This window comes from Saccostrea echinata, unplaced genomic scaffold (genome assembly GCF_033153115.1).
Source record: "Saccostrea echinata isolate AGI-Se365-2 ecotype Australia unplaced genomic scaffold, CSIRO_AGI_Sech_v1 ptg000054l, whole genome shotgun sequence".
Taxonomy (NCBI): domain Eukaryota; kingdom Metazoa; phylum Mollusca; class Bivalvia; order Ostreida; family Ostreidae; genus Saccostrea; species Saccostrea echinata.
This window is the reverse complement of record NW_026889803.1, coordinates 38,318,067-38,335,228: the sequence shown is the minus strand read 5'-3', so window position 1 is coordinate 38,335,228 and position 17,162 is coordinate 38,318,067. Positions and strand designations below refer to the sequence as shown.

The 17,162-nt window shown below is 33.8% G+C and overlaps 2 protein-coding genes across 2 annotated transcripts; one reads left to right on the top strand and one right to left on the bottom strand.

Moving 5' to 3' along the window:
- Positions 1-2,328: 2,328 nt before the first annotated feature.
- LOC133205696 (uncharacterized) lies at positions 2,329-7,335 on the bottom strand. Its single transcript, XM_061341549.1, has 5 exons — positions 7,187-7,335; positions 6,774-6,937; positions 4,430-4,878; positions 4,000-4,182; positions 2,329-3,486 (listed from the first exon to the last, which is right to left on the bottom strand). Exons 2-5 carry the CDS (start codon positions 6,935-6,937, stop codon positions 2,861-2,863), a joined length of 1,422 nt encoding a protein of 473 aa, XP_061197533.1. The 5' UTR covers positions 7,187-7,335; the 3' UTR covers positions 2,329-2,860.
- Positions 7,336-11,104: 3,769 nt separating this feature from the next.
- Positions 11,105-12,325, top strand: LOC133171559 (tripartite motif-containing protein 3-like). The gene has a single exon (XM_061306325.1). It carries the CDS (start codon positions 11,121-11,123, stop codon positions 12,183-12,185), a length of 1,065 nt encoding a protein of 354 aa, XP_061162309.1. The 5' UTR covers positions 11,105-11,120; the 3' UTR covers positions 12,186-12,325.
- Positions 12,326-17,162: the final 4,837 nt, after the last annotated feature.

The window sequence follows — 17,162 nt, the reverse complement described above, 5'->3', positions numbered from 1 at the left end:
CTCTATAGCAATAAAGTAAAGATGTTTATGATCAACACACCAGTAAATTTACACGTGTTTCTAAATTAGTCAGGTTTGATTGCCACTGGCTAGAAAACTCAGTTGGTAGGGCACCTGACTTCAGGGGCCCCTGGTTTGAATCTTGGTCTGGTCCATTTTTCTCATCTCCGGTTACACTAGTAATGTGCAAATTATTACCAACTTGATATAAATGTAACAAATTTTGGGTAGAGCCATTTGGTTGACCCTTGAAATTTGAATAAGTTTGTTTCACTTTATAATTTTTAAAACATAAAGAAGGGTGACAATGAAACATATTTTATTTCCTATTATGACTATGGCACAGTCAAAGTAGCAGTGAAAAGTTTTGCAAAGTGAAAACAATGATAAACAAACATAACCCCAATTTCCATTTAAAGTGATGGAAAATCCAAATACTAGACATACACTGTGAATGGGAAAAAAGTTAAATTGTTACAAGTATTGGAATTATGATGGCAGTTTTATTACCACCCTGATGTAACTTCTTCACTATGCAGCAAATTACTTTCTTATATGAAGTACAAATACATTAAAGTATATCAAATAGTTTGCTAAAGAAAAAAAAAATCTATTTGATACAAGCTGGTGTGTAAATACCCTTATGCTAGTTCACTGCAAAAAATGACAAATATATTTTGGCACATTTTTAATCTAATGATGTAAAATGTATGTCTTGTATTAAATCCAAATGGTTACTATTACTTACTGTTTTGAAGTCGAAATTCCGTTACAAATTCAATTATTTAGTAAGCCTTGAAAAAATTGTATTAAAATTTTCTGTACCGTACCTAACCTCATTGATCATTACAATCTATATAGTCTTGACTAGGTAAAATTTTCATTCCAAATATTTTTGACAAGACATTGTTAGTTACTGTAACCATGCATGCACAATTTAAATTGCAATCAAATCGGATCAAAATAGGAGCACATCTTCATTGTGTATACAATCATGGTGAAAAGGGTGAATCATTTAGAATAAAATTGAAATGACAAATAACTGTTTCATTTAATTGTCTATGAGGATAAGTTGACTGAAGCATATTGTAATCATAATTGCCAAGAGCTTTTCTTTCATACAAGAATTACTATATTTGCTTCAAATGGCTCAACATCCCCCTAGACCTAGAAAACTAGACTATATTTTTGCCTTATAATTGAAAATATAGTATTTTTTAAATGAATAATCTTTAAAAAATTTCCACATCATGGCACAATTATTTCTTGAAGCAAAAGATATTCCATGGCTGACCTTGTAGACACAACCGATTTTATGAAATGTCGAATAAGTTCCATGTCTTGTCGGTGCATCATGACTGAAAATGCCTGACAAGTCACAGGCTTGTGTTGTACATTTTTCAGAAGATAAATTGATTTTTTTACCTTGTAGGGTACTATAGAAAAGTGACTATTATCTAAATATATTGGTTGTTAGACCTGTCCTTGGCATTTATGAAAATTACTGCTAGTTTAATTTATACAATATCTTCCTATTTACATGTAAGCACTATTGATCAAAAACCTATATTTTGTATAATAAAAAACATATGCAAAAAATAATTTTTAAATTTTGATTAAGTTCTAGATAATTTTGCACATAAATATATATATTTAGTGAAATTTATCTTGCTATTGTTTAGAAATTTATAGTAGAAAAGGTACGAATACAATATTTCTTTTGTGAAAACAAAATTTAAAAACATATGCTAGTGCTACCCTAGATGTATACAGATATAAAATACACATACCGTAAAAATTAATTAATGTAAATTAATAGTTAATGCATTCCCAGAAAATGAATTCACTTTTTATAATTAAATCAATGGACTTAAAACCATACATATGTTAAAAGTATAGATATATCACAGATTTTAATATCACTGCTTCTATGGTGCGTAACACTCATGAAAGTTTTATAGACTAAAACAATACTCTATTGTATAAATAAGTCTATAGTCACCTAATAAATTAAATGGCCTTTTAAAAAAAATTGGAATGAATCCCTTGATCCATAAATATACATTTTAAGAAATGAAAATACATATACATCAATCTACATACAGATACTCAAATATTCTAACACCAGACCATTTGTACCGTGCTATGCACACATAGTGTGCTTTAATGAGGTACATTTGTAAATCCTGAAATGAGATCTAAGTTGACTACATAGCCCTGAAAAATATAGCACAAATATTATAGCTACACAAGTGTAACTTGTACTTATACAGATCAAACTACTCCTCGAAGACTCAAAACCATTCAGTTTTGCTGAAAAATGTATATGTACATAGTTAAATTAATACATATATGTACAAAGAGAAAAATAAATAAAAATCTGACACAAAATATAAGCACTGGGATATGAGTTTGTTACAAGATGAGTAAAAATTAGTTTTTATCTTTAACATATATGAAAAAAATTATTTCAAAGTGTTTTTTTCCAGTGCATTTTACCCTCCTTTCATATAAAAGAAATTATAACACTAGCTAATATAGCTAGTATGTACACATACATGTACATCCAAAACTTGTGAAGTTGTACTTAACAAGAAATACAGTAATTTGGATTTTTCTTTCCCACAAAAACTGAATTAAAATCAATTAACATTTAAGCTGTATAAGCATTGTTTTTTTGTCTTTCTTTTGACAAAAATTTCAAGTGGTCATGTTTTAAAAAATTTAATTTTTTAACAGAAACTATGCTCTTGTACATGTACAACATAGTTATACATGCTGAAACTTAAAGACTATATGCCAAGTCAATTTGATTGAAAAGTTGGGCAAAGGAGTTTCCTCAAAAGAGATGTTGAGCTTTTCACTCCAGCTCCTCAAGGTAGAGAACTGTTCTATCCTGAAGCCCAGACTCCCCTATAAGTTGTGTCAGATCAGTAAACACTGCCTTTGGGGCATTGCATGCAAGCCTGTACTCTCCCAATTCCATCCCTGTTACATTCTCGGCAAATTTTAGCACCGTGTCCATTTTTTCTACTAACCTGAAATACCTTTGATGTCTTCTTCCATCTGGTAATCTTATAGCCAACAAAATCCGCTGTTCTGTCTCCCCAGGCTCTGTTGGGAGGTCGCGAGGTTTAAATCCGTCTTTGTTAGACAGATCTAAAAGTTTTCTATTTGAATCAGGTTGTTCAAAACTTTGACGCCTGCTATCGGTAATTTGTTCAAAGCTTTCTCGTCGACCACTCTTTCTCTGATCAACACTATCTCTTCTAGCACTTTCTCCTGAAGTGCCATTTTCAGTTGGATCCTCTTTTTTGGAGAGGTCTATGGAGTAACTTGTTCGAGTCCTTTCACCAAGTCCAAGCGTCACACTCTGTGTCTTTTTGGAGATGTTTTCTACATCATCAGTTGTAGGTGATGTAGCACCTATTGCAGGAAGGGGTTTGTACTTTGAGAGAGATGAAGGAGGTCTGAGTATTGGTGTGTCTATAAAAAACATTTAAATCATATGATACACTCTCAATACATGTAACTAATGAATGAAAATGAATTGAACAACATTCTGTACATGCAGTTATTTTTGCTTACAGTAAAACTTTGGTATCTTGAACATTGATACCTCAAATAGTGAATGTCAAAATAAGTTGCAAGTCCCAAACAATATTTTCAAAGTTCTTTCTTTGCCCAATCAAGTTTGAGATAATGAGGTTTGACCATATTTCAAAATTTAGCCTTAAAGGTCAGAGACTAATTCATGTTGTCATGATTAAGTGCTAAATGTATCTCAATGCTTTATTCATCTGTAAAAAATGTTTTTGCAGCATTGATGAATAAAAGGAATGCCAGAATAGAAAGCTAAAATAAGAACTCAGTGACACATAGTATTTAAATATTATTTTTAGCTTCTAACGAACTTATGTTTGAAATAGTATATGAGAGTTTTGAAAATGTTTTTGGTGCCTTGAATCTATAGACTAAGACATAGGACAATACACGCACCAACAGCTGAGTAGGTCTGGTGGGATTCCTGCTCGTGCCTTTTCTTTCTCCCACTTTTCAATCGTTTTCGGCTAGACTTTGGGCGAGCTGTAGGAGGTTTCTCTCTGGGAGATGGTGGCCAAGAATCATCCAAACACAACACATTGGTTTCCATCATGGGAGAGTTTGCTCTGTGCTCAAAATCTAGAACAAAAGGTATAAAAACATTTTCAACGTCCATTTTTCTACGTTTTACTTGAATGATAAATGAAGAGTTATAAACAGACATCAAAGGTTCAAACAGGTCTCCCGCCAATTATTATTTCACAAATAAAAGTAACAATATCATTCAATCGATCTTAGTTTTTAAAATCAAGATAAAACAACACTGAGATCCAAATAAGAAGAAAATGAAATTCACAGACTAAAAAAAAAAATTGACATCTCTTACCAGCTTGTTGGTTGTTATCATAGATATGTTGGCCACCATATCTATGGTCAGGGTGTCCATGGTTAGGTGAGGAACCGTAATGTCTTTCTGTAGGTGAGGAAACATGGTGCCTCTCTGTCGGTGAAGAACCATAATGAAAGTCCTCATGGTGAGTAGGTGAAATACTATACTGTCTTCCAGTATCTGGGACATCCCCTTTCCTCCTGGAGGAGGGTCTTTCAAATGGGGTATTGTGAGGAGATTCCTGATGAGTGGGGCTGTGAATTAAGGGGCTGTCCCTATGAGGTCGGTAGCCTCTGTGTGAGTGAGGACTGTCCCTGAAGGCTGGGGAGTTCCTCTGTTGGTAAGGAGACATGTGTCCTGACATAATTCCAGGAGGACTTCCATATTCTGGTGTCAACTGCCTTTCAAACACATGGCTCTGTCTTGAAAATTCATCATAATCCTCTCTGAAAATATCAATAAAATGCATTTTAAACAAAAAAAAAAAAAAAAAAAAAAAACACTTAGATGAGCAACAAAAATTTTTTATGAGTTATTGATTTCAATTTTCTGTTGAAATTATAATTTCTGCAATTAATGACTCTTTCCTAAGACTGGACATACAGCAGAGATGTAGATAAATTGGTCCCAAAACCAAATTGTAATATACATTCATTTCTAATATTGAAATTTACATTACAAAATGACAGTATGAGAATAAATATGATTACATATTCTTCTACATTCACATACATGTCATATGACATTTATCATTTATGATAAATGTGTACCTGGATTATCAATTATTCACAATGTAAAATTCCTTTCAGAAATCAGTTTTTCATTGTATTAATAAGTAAGTGATGAGAAAAGGTAAGAATTTCAGAATCAATGATTGCTTTTGAGGGACTGACTATTTATCATTTATAATCAGAAAACAAAAAAAATCCATATAATACATGTATTTAATACAGGACTAAAAGAGAGTAAATCAAATTGAAACATAACTTTTTGTATGAAGAAAGTTTTGAAATGTATACATTTTATCCTTGAGAAGTAATAAAAAAGTAATTAAGAGTAACCTAAAAAATGTTAAAGACAATTGTATGATATTATATGTATTGTATATTGTATGATATGCATGCTCCACATGCATATTCCCACATATTGTAGGAATATGCACAGTGTGGAGCACCTGATATTGGTAAGCTTGAATGATGCACCATTTATAACCAAGTACCTGTTCATGGCGTTAAGTATTTTGATGCTGGAATTTTGCATTCCAAAATTAAGGCTCATTGATTAAAATAACACAATCATTTCAATGAAATTAAATTTTCATAATCAAGTGCTTGGAATACACCAACAATCAAATGTTTTTTTGATTATAATCCATGATTGGAACAACACTAGTATTGAGACAGTCCAAAAGAGAGGAAAGAAAGGAAGGGTTGTCTCAAACCAGAAATTTAATTTTTTTTTTATTTTAAATAGATTTATTCTGATTTGAAACCATCAGTATTTATATTTTTTTTCTAAAACTTTGTTTGAAAGTAATCAATGTAATATCAATTATGGATAATCACATTATTTGCATCATTAGAATTCTTTGTCAAAACTTCTTTGGCCTTTGTGATTATATCAAGTTCAGTTTTTATATAAGGAGGTAAGTTTGCATCTTTGGTAATTAAATACTTGATAGTAGTAACATCAGAAATTTCTAAGATTACACCAGAGACATAAGTTACCATTTATATGTCTCTGATTACAGCTGTAACATCTAGGGGAGACTTTGGAAAACATTTTTAATCCAATACAATGCATATAGGGTGAGTTAACCATGCATCGGACACATACCTTGCTTTGGACAACTTTATAAGCAATAAACTTTCATTGAACCTGAGTCTCCCCATGTTTTTACTTGTTTCTGTCTTAAAGGTGAAGATTTAAACTTTTTAATGATGCCGATTTTTATTTCCACGTTGTGATAAAAATACCACAAGAATGGCCTTGAAATTACGTCATATTTTGCATCATCAAAGGGGAGTAACCAGAATTTTAAGATTTTGCAAATCAAGGTGTGATATTTTTCTGGTTTAAATACCGTATGTCTGATGCATGGTGAATATTGTCCAATCCATGGTGAATTCTGACTTATTTCGAAAAAATTGGGTTTTAATGATATTTTCTCAATAACATGAATAAAGAGTACACGATTGTGTCAAAAATTTATATTTTAACCACATACTACATGTTAAGTTCCATTGTGATAATATTCGGTCGGAAGTGATATTGCTAGAATTTGTTGAAGTGCAAGGGTGTCCGATGCATGGTGAATTCACCCTATTTTATGTATTTTCACCTGTCATATGTCTCTGGTGTAAATCCTCGTCGAGATGCTGGCCTTCCATTTTCTTCACCTTCATCGTTTAGCAACTGTTCAATCTGTCTTCCACCCCTTGAAGGGGGGCGTCGTGCTCGAGAGCGTATGCCTCGACTAGTATGGGGACGTTCTACTGCTTCCATCTATAAAATAAAATTATTATTTGCTAGACATTGTAAAAAGTAAACCCAATTTTGATTCTTATATTCTTATAGAGTAATTTACAGTGCGATGCATCACAGACCTCTGAATTTCTGTCAATATATATAGGGGTGTATATATCACTCTACTGTACTCTGATCAATCATATAACGGCTTGCATACGGTGTAAAAAGGTCATGCAAAACCGGAGCTAATTGCGTAAAATAGCAATGCTTATTTTTTAGATATACCTGTAATTCATGTTAATGAACACAATCTGTCAACTCCTACAATAATTTCCAAAAGAAAACAACCTTGTAACGTTTCTACTTTTGACTCAAAGCGTGGTATCTACCATGACGACTGCTTTTCCTTATCCGCCATATTGTTTACATTTGAGTGCCGAACGAAACAACAACCGATTGGATAAAATTTGTCAAAAAAAATAAAAATAAAGAAGGCATATTAATGTATTACATCAAAAGCTGTAAGAAAATTTATATCTTCTGCACCAAAATGTAAAAGCGATTATTTATGCTATAAAAAACAAAAAAGAAAAATCTAAATGAAACCATGTATGATAAGACATTAAAACTCCGGAAAACATAATTTGGAACAGACGTACAAGCAATAATCATTCATTCATTCATGCATTCATTCATTCATTCATTCAGTCATTCATTCATTATTTATTTATTTATTTATTTTCGTTTCTTTATCTAAATATTCTTACATTCGTTTTTCACTCTTCAAACTTATGTATATAGGTACAAAAAATATTGCATGTACAACTTTTGGCATACGTATAACCCTTCTGATGAATTTTATTTTCTGCACTGAATCTTATAATGACTTCCTGTACAAATATTTTCTACCTGTATTCCCTCAATCTTTCAAAAGTATTAGCTTATTACATGTACAATGTATTTGAGAGTAAAGAACATCGGGGATAAGTTAAGAAAAATGCCAGGTATAACATATGTAACTATTTGCCTTTTGAGCGGATGTGCGCTCCATTTTTTCTTCTAAAAATAAGCATAAAGATAGATTTTTCGGTCAACAAAAGCAGAAAGCAAAGCCCACTTTATACATTAATAAAGGGTCGGTCTGTGACGTGTACATTATTGTTTGGGTTCAATCCCTGATAACTTTACCAATACATTTTTATTTATTTAATGATTTTTTTTTTTTTACCATAGAATAATTTTTGTCCGTAAAAAGTCTAGGGCATATCACATTTTCATATTTTATCAGTGAAAAAAAAAATGAAAACACTAAACAAAGCTTTTTAAACATGCGAGGTCCCAGGACTTTTTTTCAAGGGGTCCATACCCACCAAAAAAAAAAATAAAAAAAAAAAAATAAATCTACCTCAGAATTTTAATTACGGGAAAAAATGAACTTGTCCAAATCTCAAAAATATTTTTTTTTTTTTGGGGGGGGGGGGGGGCTGTTGTTGTTGGAGGAAAAGTCGATTTCCTTCGTATATATTAGTGACTCCCGATCATCACCATTTTACAAGGGGTCATTGTTTTCTGGGGGGGGGGGTGTTTTCTAGGGGGGTCCAATGTAATATTTTCCTTACTTTATCATAAAAAATGAAAACTCTGAAAGTCTTAGGAAGGGGGGTCCGGAACCCCCTTACACCCCCTCCCTTTCCCGCCGCTAGATCAGCGCGTGTGGAGTGCGATTCTTCATTCGGGGAACTTTGGTCATTTATACTTCAAGTGTTCAATATCATTCTCTTCTTCAATAGTTTTTGTAGAAAATCATATATCGCACGACTGCTTTTATTGTCTCCTATCCACATAAACAGCACCATAACATCGTTCGCTGGAAAGATTTAGATTAATATTTTATGAATTAGAACGTAGATCACAGTTTGATAAACATAATCGATTTGAATGATATTGCTGAAAAGTTTCAAAATATATATGAGGCACAGATCCTTCTGCATCTCAGAACAGTATAGTGATATTTCTTTCATACGTATTATACATATAAATGTACTCTATCAGCATTCTTTTGTGAAACCTGAGAACTCGGGTGTAACCATTATAAAAGCTAATTATTGCGTCACTTTTGGCCAATGCACATACTACCCTTCTGTATTACTGTGTTATTATGAACATCTATTTTGTGATTTTTAAGGGAGACACGCATACAGTACTATATATATATATATATATATATATATATATATATATATATATATATATATATATATATATATATATATATATATATATATATATATATATATATATAATTATATATATATATATGCTTGCACATGATGGAAAAGGTGACATTTTCTTTAAAATTCTTCTCACGAACAGTATGTAGTTAACTATTGACAGTCGTTTAGGACAATAGTGAATATATTCAGGAATTTTATTGATTACTTTAATAAAATTGCTAGCGCTTTTCTAAATAAAAATGGACTAGTGGAGTAGGAATATAAATCAAACAGGCCACACCAAATACCAATGAAATAATCACAAAACCTGGTACATGGACTTTGAAATCCACAATTGAGAATCCTTTTTTACTTTTCTTGCAAGTCCATTGCAAAGGTTTTAAAAAGCAAAAAGGGGGAGGGGAACCTCCGAGAAAAAGTTGTCAAGCAAGGGGGGGGGGGGGTTTGTCTCAAACTTTTCTGTACATTTTTTCTTTCAAATGCTGGAATTTACGTATGCTTGACCGCACACAAAAAAGTGAGGTGACCGCCCCCCCCCCCCCTGCGCGACCCCCAATTTAACCTTCCCGCCTACTACTGGCCTGCCTTGACAGATGATAGTAACTTAAACACGATTCCATTTTAAATGCGCTGAAACCCTTAATTTTCAATATTTACCTCATTTATCGCCAGAGAACCTATATACGCAGAATAAAATTTGTTATCCGTCTTTGCTTATGCTGTAGTGTGATATAATCGTCTGCTTTAATATTTACACGTAAAAGCCTAATCGATTTCTCATTGCCCTAGGGCACATATTCCCCACTAAATTCCATCAAGGTCATGAAATCAGACAGACAAACGAACAATAGAGAAGCATACTATACACCACTTCTTTTGGAGAAGCTTTTATTATAAATCATGAATGTCACAAAAATCAAAGTCACGAATATGAAACCTAAGATTTCAATAAAAATAAATTCAGTTAAGTCTGACCATGACAAATAGTTATTAAGTCTACATATAATAATTGATCTCCATTCTCCTGCCCTATGAGTTTCTAATTTAAATGTTATCATGCAGGTAGTGTTATACTATGAGTCTATGTACAGCGATCGAATGTTTTAATCCTCCCAGCTGCACGAAAGAAATACATTGTACGGTTCTATTGACCTAGAACACACAAAATTGACCTAACCTTACTTGGTCCCGGAGGAGTAGGAATTTGAAATTTAAAATAATGTGCACTGGGGCAAATCGAGTAAGATTTTATCAGACTGATAGGCTTATTGATTTAGAAAAAAAAAACTAGTTATATGTTGAAGTGTGTAATCTGATTCCAAGTGTGTCAGTAAACTTTGTTTTAAAGCTTCGTATGTCACCGAGTGTCGTCACTAATTTTCACTGGTAAGGAACGACCAAGTTTAATGTTTTCCTTTAGCCCTAGTAAACACCGAACAAATCGAAAGTAAAGAAATGACAATTTTATGAATAGATCCCACAGACGCTAAGCACATCGAGCAAGGACACACACTCTGTAGACAGGTATGTAATAAATAGCTACTATAAGCATTTGTTTTAAAATTTATTAATAAAGAATTTCCATGTTCATAGGTTGCAACCGCAAGAGTCCAAGAAGTTGATCAGTGTTTCTTTTACCGACGTTTTCATCTATAAGTGCATGTATAGATTTTTTGAATATATGAAATAAAGAAACTACAACATTCTATTTTTCACCCAGCTAAATTAATATTTTTTGTAATATATATTTTTTCGTGTTAATTCCTTTCAGAGATTTACGTGGCAAGATTCTGAACATTTTGTTGACTTGAAACAGAAAAGGTAATTATTCTCTTCAACTGTTTGACGTACGTACAGATCGTGATTTAGTTGGGATAAAGAAGTGTTTCTAAAATGTTTGTATGTTGATGCAATTCAAATATACATAATTACATGTTCAAAGAATGAGAAAAACATTTTTTTTAACCATTATTATTTTTGTTTAGATGGAAAAAGACACTGTGAAATGTTTTCTCTGTCGCTTAGAAGCTCATATGTACTGTTCAATGTGTGAAAAAATACTCTGCACAGAATGCATTGCTAAGCACATAGTGATGAAATCCGTCTTCGGACACAGCATCATCAAGTACGTTGACAGGAATCGCTCGCATGTTCGAACACCACGCAGTATAACACTTCCGGGGAAAACTCTTAAACCGGAAGCAGAAATAATATGTACCATAAAATGTGACTACAATTGGTTGCACGACATATGCTGCCAAGGAACTGACCAATTTTGGGTGTGTGGAAGAAATTCAGATATAAAGTGTCTAAATTTGAAAGGTGAAATGGTTCGTTCAGTTACTGTTAACGGCGATCCCCAGAGACTTGCAATAGACCACAAAGGAGAATTGTTCTATGTAGACTTTCAGACGAATTCAGTCTTGAAATTATCCGGGACATCGGTCAACAACAAGACATACCCACTATTCTGTGCAGGTGTTTGGCAACCACGAGGGCTGGCATTTACGTTGTTAAATGACGTTCTTGTAAGTTTGTACAAGCCCAGCGAAAGCAAGGTAGTAAAATATGACTCCATGAATGGAAACCCTATTCAAGAGTTTCAGAATGAAAGAAATGGAAAGTTGCTCTTCGAATTTCCTGGATATCTTGCAGAGAACAAAAATGGTGATATCTGTGTTTCTGATAAACACAAAGTCATATGCACAACTTCACACGGACTGCTTAAATTCACATACCATGGCAATCGAACAACCTCCAGTGTAAGGAAGTTTGATCCCCATGGGATAGCTATGGACAGTCAAAGTAATATTATCATTACAGATTTCTCTAACGGTAAACTTCACATGATCAATAGTGAAGGAGTTTTTCAAAGGATTTTCTTGTCGGGGATGCTAGGACACCCTATCGGGCTCAGCATCGATGCAGAGGACAAGATATGGCTGGCGGAGGGTTGGGCGAGTGGACTGGTGAGGGTGATCAAATACTGGGCTGAAGAGCCGGCCTCATTCCTCAACCCATCACCGGATAATGACAACGTCTTCATCTGACTTTTAAAAATTATATATCGTAAAAGCAGCTGCACGATTTTATTTTAGTACACAAAAATGTGTTATTTTAATGAAGAATAACATGTATGTGTTTTGTTCTATTTATTGCATCCTTTTATGTTATTAAAACTAAAAATCAAGCATACCATAAATTTTTCATACATATTTTCAGGAAATAATATTTGTAAATGTATCTGACGTTTGCCTTTTTTATGAATAAGAATGAAAAATACATGACTTTAAACTTTATAACAATAAATTGGATAAATCATTACACACAGTGCTAAACAAATAATGGATATTTATGAAACAAAGTAGATGTACATGTAATTGTTAAATAACGTATGTGCATATAGTGGAGTCAGCAATTCAATTTAGATCATTTCAGCAGCTGGAGTTTTTGTGTTAGTTTAATAATTTTATGTCGTTTAAACACAGTATACCTGGGTCTAAGATGTAAATTTTATAAACCCGAAATATTTCAATTCACTTCAGTTCACTCAATTCATCACAATTCAAGCAACAAATCGACAACTCCTTGTAAAACATCTCTATAATTCCATTCTGTTGCCTCTAAACGTTCAACATACTCTCTAACTTTTTTATGAAAGGAAACGTCTTTGGTGAGCTGACATATTACTTCGACCTTGGGGAGAAAACAGCGATGCTGGGCTAACTCGTCGTTAAAAGTTTCTCTTGAGAGGTAATCATTATTCGGGAAAACTCTTAACATCCCGGCCTCGCTTTTTCCTGGGTCAAATCTAATTTTTTCCGGGTCATGGTTGTGGCGAAACTGAACTCTTTCCAAACACCAATTGCTTTCAAACAAGTCTTGGGAATATTCTTTTCGCTTATTTTGCATTTGGAACAAATATTCATTCAAATCGAAGTACACGACCTCTTCGCACGTCTTTTCTATTTCTGATAGCTTACTCTCCGCCATGATTTGGACATCTTTAGATTCAGATGTTAGGTATCCTTTTTTTGGCCATTCATCTTTGCAAGCCACCGTTTTGAATCCACAGCAAGAGCACCCGTAGGATGTTGGCCGGTATACTAAATATTTGTTTATGTTGTAAGTCATAGGAAAATAATATCCAGATATACTAGGCACAGTTTGTAAAAAACAATAGTTTAGAATAAGGAATGCTTCTATTACTCTGCTTCCAATATTTTCTTCTTTCCAATGTTTATCGTTTTTGTAATATTCACAAAGGAAAAGAACAATATTCTTCAAATAAAACGAAGCAAAGATTGGCTCCCTACAACGATGACACCTGTATCTTTGTTCAATTTTGGGGAGTAAAACTTTGGCGATGCATTTAACCAAATGATATGTTCGTGTCTGAGCCGAATTTCTCCCGAAAGAAGCAAATGCATTCCTTTCCAATTGAGATGAAATAAATCTTATTTCATTTTTTCTTTGAAGCATTACATAGAGTAATCCTTCCTCATCTGCCAAAGTTTGAACAATATGATCGTTTTCAAGCTTAAATAGATTTGGGTGCTGCAGAATTGTCTCCCTTGAGAAAGGGATAAGAAAACAGACATCCACGTCAACTTCAAAAGAGTCGCTACTCCGAGTAAAGTGGTAAGTGTCTGCAGTCCTCCGTTCGAAAATATTGCACCCTGTGATTGCGAATTTCCATCCTGGTGCAAGCTTTTCAATCAAACTAGCAGACATAAGACCTTTTAATGCGTGTTGAATGTCGACTGCTAACATGTCTGGACGCCCAAGCTGAAGGTCAGCGCACAATTCTAACAATACAAGGTTTTGTTTTCTCGTATCTTTCCAAAAGAAATCTGGGTGGGCCAATCTTGGAAGAATTATTGTAAAATCAAATTCATCCGGTTTCCCAATTTTAGTATATTCTGCTGAACTGCCAGCAAGTTTTAAGTAGCTGTCCTCAAAAATCTTATAGGAATTTTGAAGACCAACTAAAGAGTCTTCAATCATCTTGAAAAATGTGCCGCGTAAGTTTTTAAATTCTGTGTCTTCCATTTTCAAAGAAGATTCCAGATTTTGAAAGAATGATTTTCGTGTTTTTGTGGATTCGGAAAAGATGGTTCTAACATCCTTTGGTTGTTGAAGATGGGGACAGCCCTTGAAGTTGAGCTTATCTTCATCCTCCCAATAGTCATATGGCCAAACAGGTCTTGAAAGTGCCATTAAAACTGTGAAAGAACTGGAAATTTTCAGAACAGTAGAGAAAGAGCATGTATAGGTATATAAGATAATTATTTACGAATTTATTGAATACTTACTCATTGTATGAAAAATAAAAGAAAAGGCAAGTTACATAAATTGGAAAAGAGATTAATCATCTTAATTTCATCAATCAGTGATAATATATACACTGTACATGTATTTGAGATTTATTACGAAAGTCAGGTTTGAATCAAATTTATTTTTGACTAAATAGCAAAAATGCATTCATGCTTCGGAAATCATCTGACCTGCTACTTGGTATTAAAGAAACAAAGAAAATGCATAGTTACAATGCATGATGAGCAAGGGTGCCTCTTCCAAAATTGTGAATGTGTGGTCCCAGGGTCAGGGGTTCCCGTGGGGTGGGAGTTTTACTGATCATATTGTGAAAATTCATTATTTCTTTAATGATATTTAGCTCTGCTTCTGGGTATTAAGTAAACAAACTAAATGTGTGTTTGGATGAGCAAAGATGTATCTTTCAAAACTGTGAAATTCATGGCCTCTAGATTTGGTTTTAAACACGAACGAATTTTAAATGAAAAGGGCGAAGATAACGAACGGTGATCGATCTCATAAAATCTTTAAACAATAAAAATATATGAAAAAGGCATAAACATGGCCCATGAAAACTCCAGAGATGGGATCAGGTGCCGTGAGTCCTATGTATTGATCGGGTAGATGGAACATTCCATATCCAAATTCAGTGTAAAAACAAAGGCCTAACTATTGGTATGAAACAAGTCAGCCAAAATACGACCCAGTGATAGGTTATATTTGCTAGCAAGGTCATTATAGAATTTACAAAATGCTAATATTAAACGAGGTTGTTGAAATTTCTGTAATATCAACTTGTCTGTCAGTAGCCCGCCTCGGTTAAAAAACTGATCATACTCGAAGCATGCTCTTGAGTATCGAATAAGTTGGGAGATATACACACCATATGCAGGTGATAACGGGATATTACTACATACATTAGGAATGTTGACGATGGAAAAGTTAAAATCATCTCGTTTTTCATTCAGTTTAGTTGCTAATTGGCATTTATCGTTTGTAGTCTGAAAAACATCCAAATATGAAACGGATGTGGCAGACTCTGTGGGGTCTTTAATTTCAAGTTCAACTGTGGGAAAGTGTTACATGATCCTCAAGTGACCTATAAGACCCGTGGGACTTTTGTTTATAGAGAAGACTATTTTACCAGCTTTCTAGTGACCTATAAGGGCCATGGGACTCTTGTTTATAGAGAGGACTATTTTACCAACTTTCTAGGGGTTGGTGTTACCTGAAGGAGGGGGGGGGGGTGGGGTTCATAGTCATTACTGGTCACTCTTCCCCTTTTTAGCTCACCTTGACGTAGTCGATTAAGTTTTAAGAGAAAATCCATATCCCAAGTTTCTCTACCTGGACCAAACTTCCATGGATGATGCATCATGGATGGGCACTTACTAACGTGCTTCAGATAATTGTTTTTTTTTTTTTTGTTTTATGTCCCATTCAATTTTTTTTCACTCATATGGTGACGTCACCATATACCGCCGAAGGGCTTCAAATTTGGACCAAACTTGCAGGGATGATGTATCTAGGGATGGACACTACCCAATCTGCTTTGGGTGCTGGATCTGACCTACATTTTCCAGATGAGTGAATATGAACTCTACCAGGACCAAACTAGCATGGACGATGCAACAAGGGATGGACATTTGCTTCGGATGGAAATGATCTACATTTTCTGGACGAGTAAACTTTTGGAGCAGATGTATTTTCAAGTAACTATAAGTCCTACTTAAATCAAACTTGCATGGATATTGATCTCGGTATGTACACTAACTAGGAAAAGTTACTAAACAGTATTTTGTTTTAAAATGCTTATTTTGCTTCATGTAAAATATTTAATGCCTTTGTAAATCAGAAACGATAAAGACATTATATGCTTTTGTTGAAACATTTTGGAAATGGGGTAACCCCATATTTATTCTTTTTTAAAATGATTTAAAATTATGACGATCTTTGTAAAAAGCATCATGCAACGATATGAAACAGTACATTGCGAATACAGCATGTTCTTGCTTTGCATTTATCATCAGACGTTCTGAGGTATTATGAAAGATATATAGATTAGAATGTGCAAGTATCCGTTACCTAAAACAAAACGTGATCCAACATGAAAATGTATTTTCAATTGCACATAGGTATTTCAGACACATCAATTAATTACTAATAAAATATTTCTTCATACATATCATTGCTAAACCTCTCTTATTTCCATCCAAAATGGAGGTCCTTAAAAAAATTTAAGATATACTCACCGACTATAGTAGTCTGAGGACACTTAGTGCCATCAAAATTAACTACTTTAATAATGTTTACAGTGACGAAAACAGTGACTCAGAAAAAAAGATTTAGTGCAGTTTATACTTAAGTTCCTGATAAGAACTTGCTATAGAATTATACCGTAGGTCATAAAAAAGGGAAATGAATGCTAGGACACCCTATCGTGCTCAGCATCGATGCAGAGGACGGGATATGCCTGGGAGGGCTGGGCCAGTGGGCTGATGAGAGTGATCAAATACTAGTTATGGTGAGTAAATACTGGGCTGAAGAGGTCTCGACCTCATTCCCCAATCAATCACCGGAAAATAACAACGTCCTCGCCAGACTTTAAAAAGTAAAATACATATTGCATAATATTATACTTTCATGTAACTTAGTTGAATCTGATTCGTCGAGAAACATTTGTTAAAAAACACTATTACCCGCTGAATAAT

Coding starts and splice junctions, on each gene's coding strand:
- LOC133205696 (XM_061341549.1), bottom strand. CDS start 6,937: ATGGAAGCAGTAGAACGTCCCCATACTAGTCGAGGCATACGCTCTCGA. Junction 4,183..4,429: donor TGATAACAACCAACAAGCTG/GTAAGAGATGTC, acceptor CTTTTGTTCTAG/ATTTTGAGCACAGAGCAAAC. Junction 3,487..3,999: donor CCAGACCTACTCAGCTGTTG/GTGCGTGTATTG, acceptor TGTTTTTTATAG/ACACACCAATACTCAGACCT.
- LOC133171559 (XM_061306325.1), top strand. CDS start 11,121: ATGGAAAAAGACACTGTGAAATGTTTTCTCTGTCGCTTAGAAGCTCAT.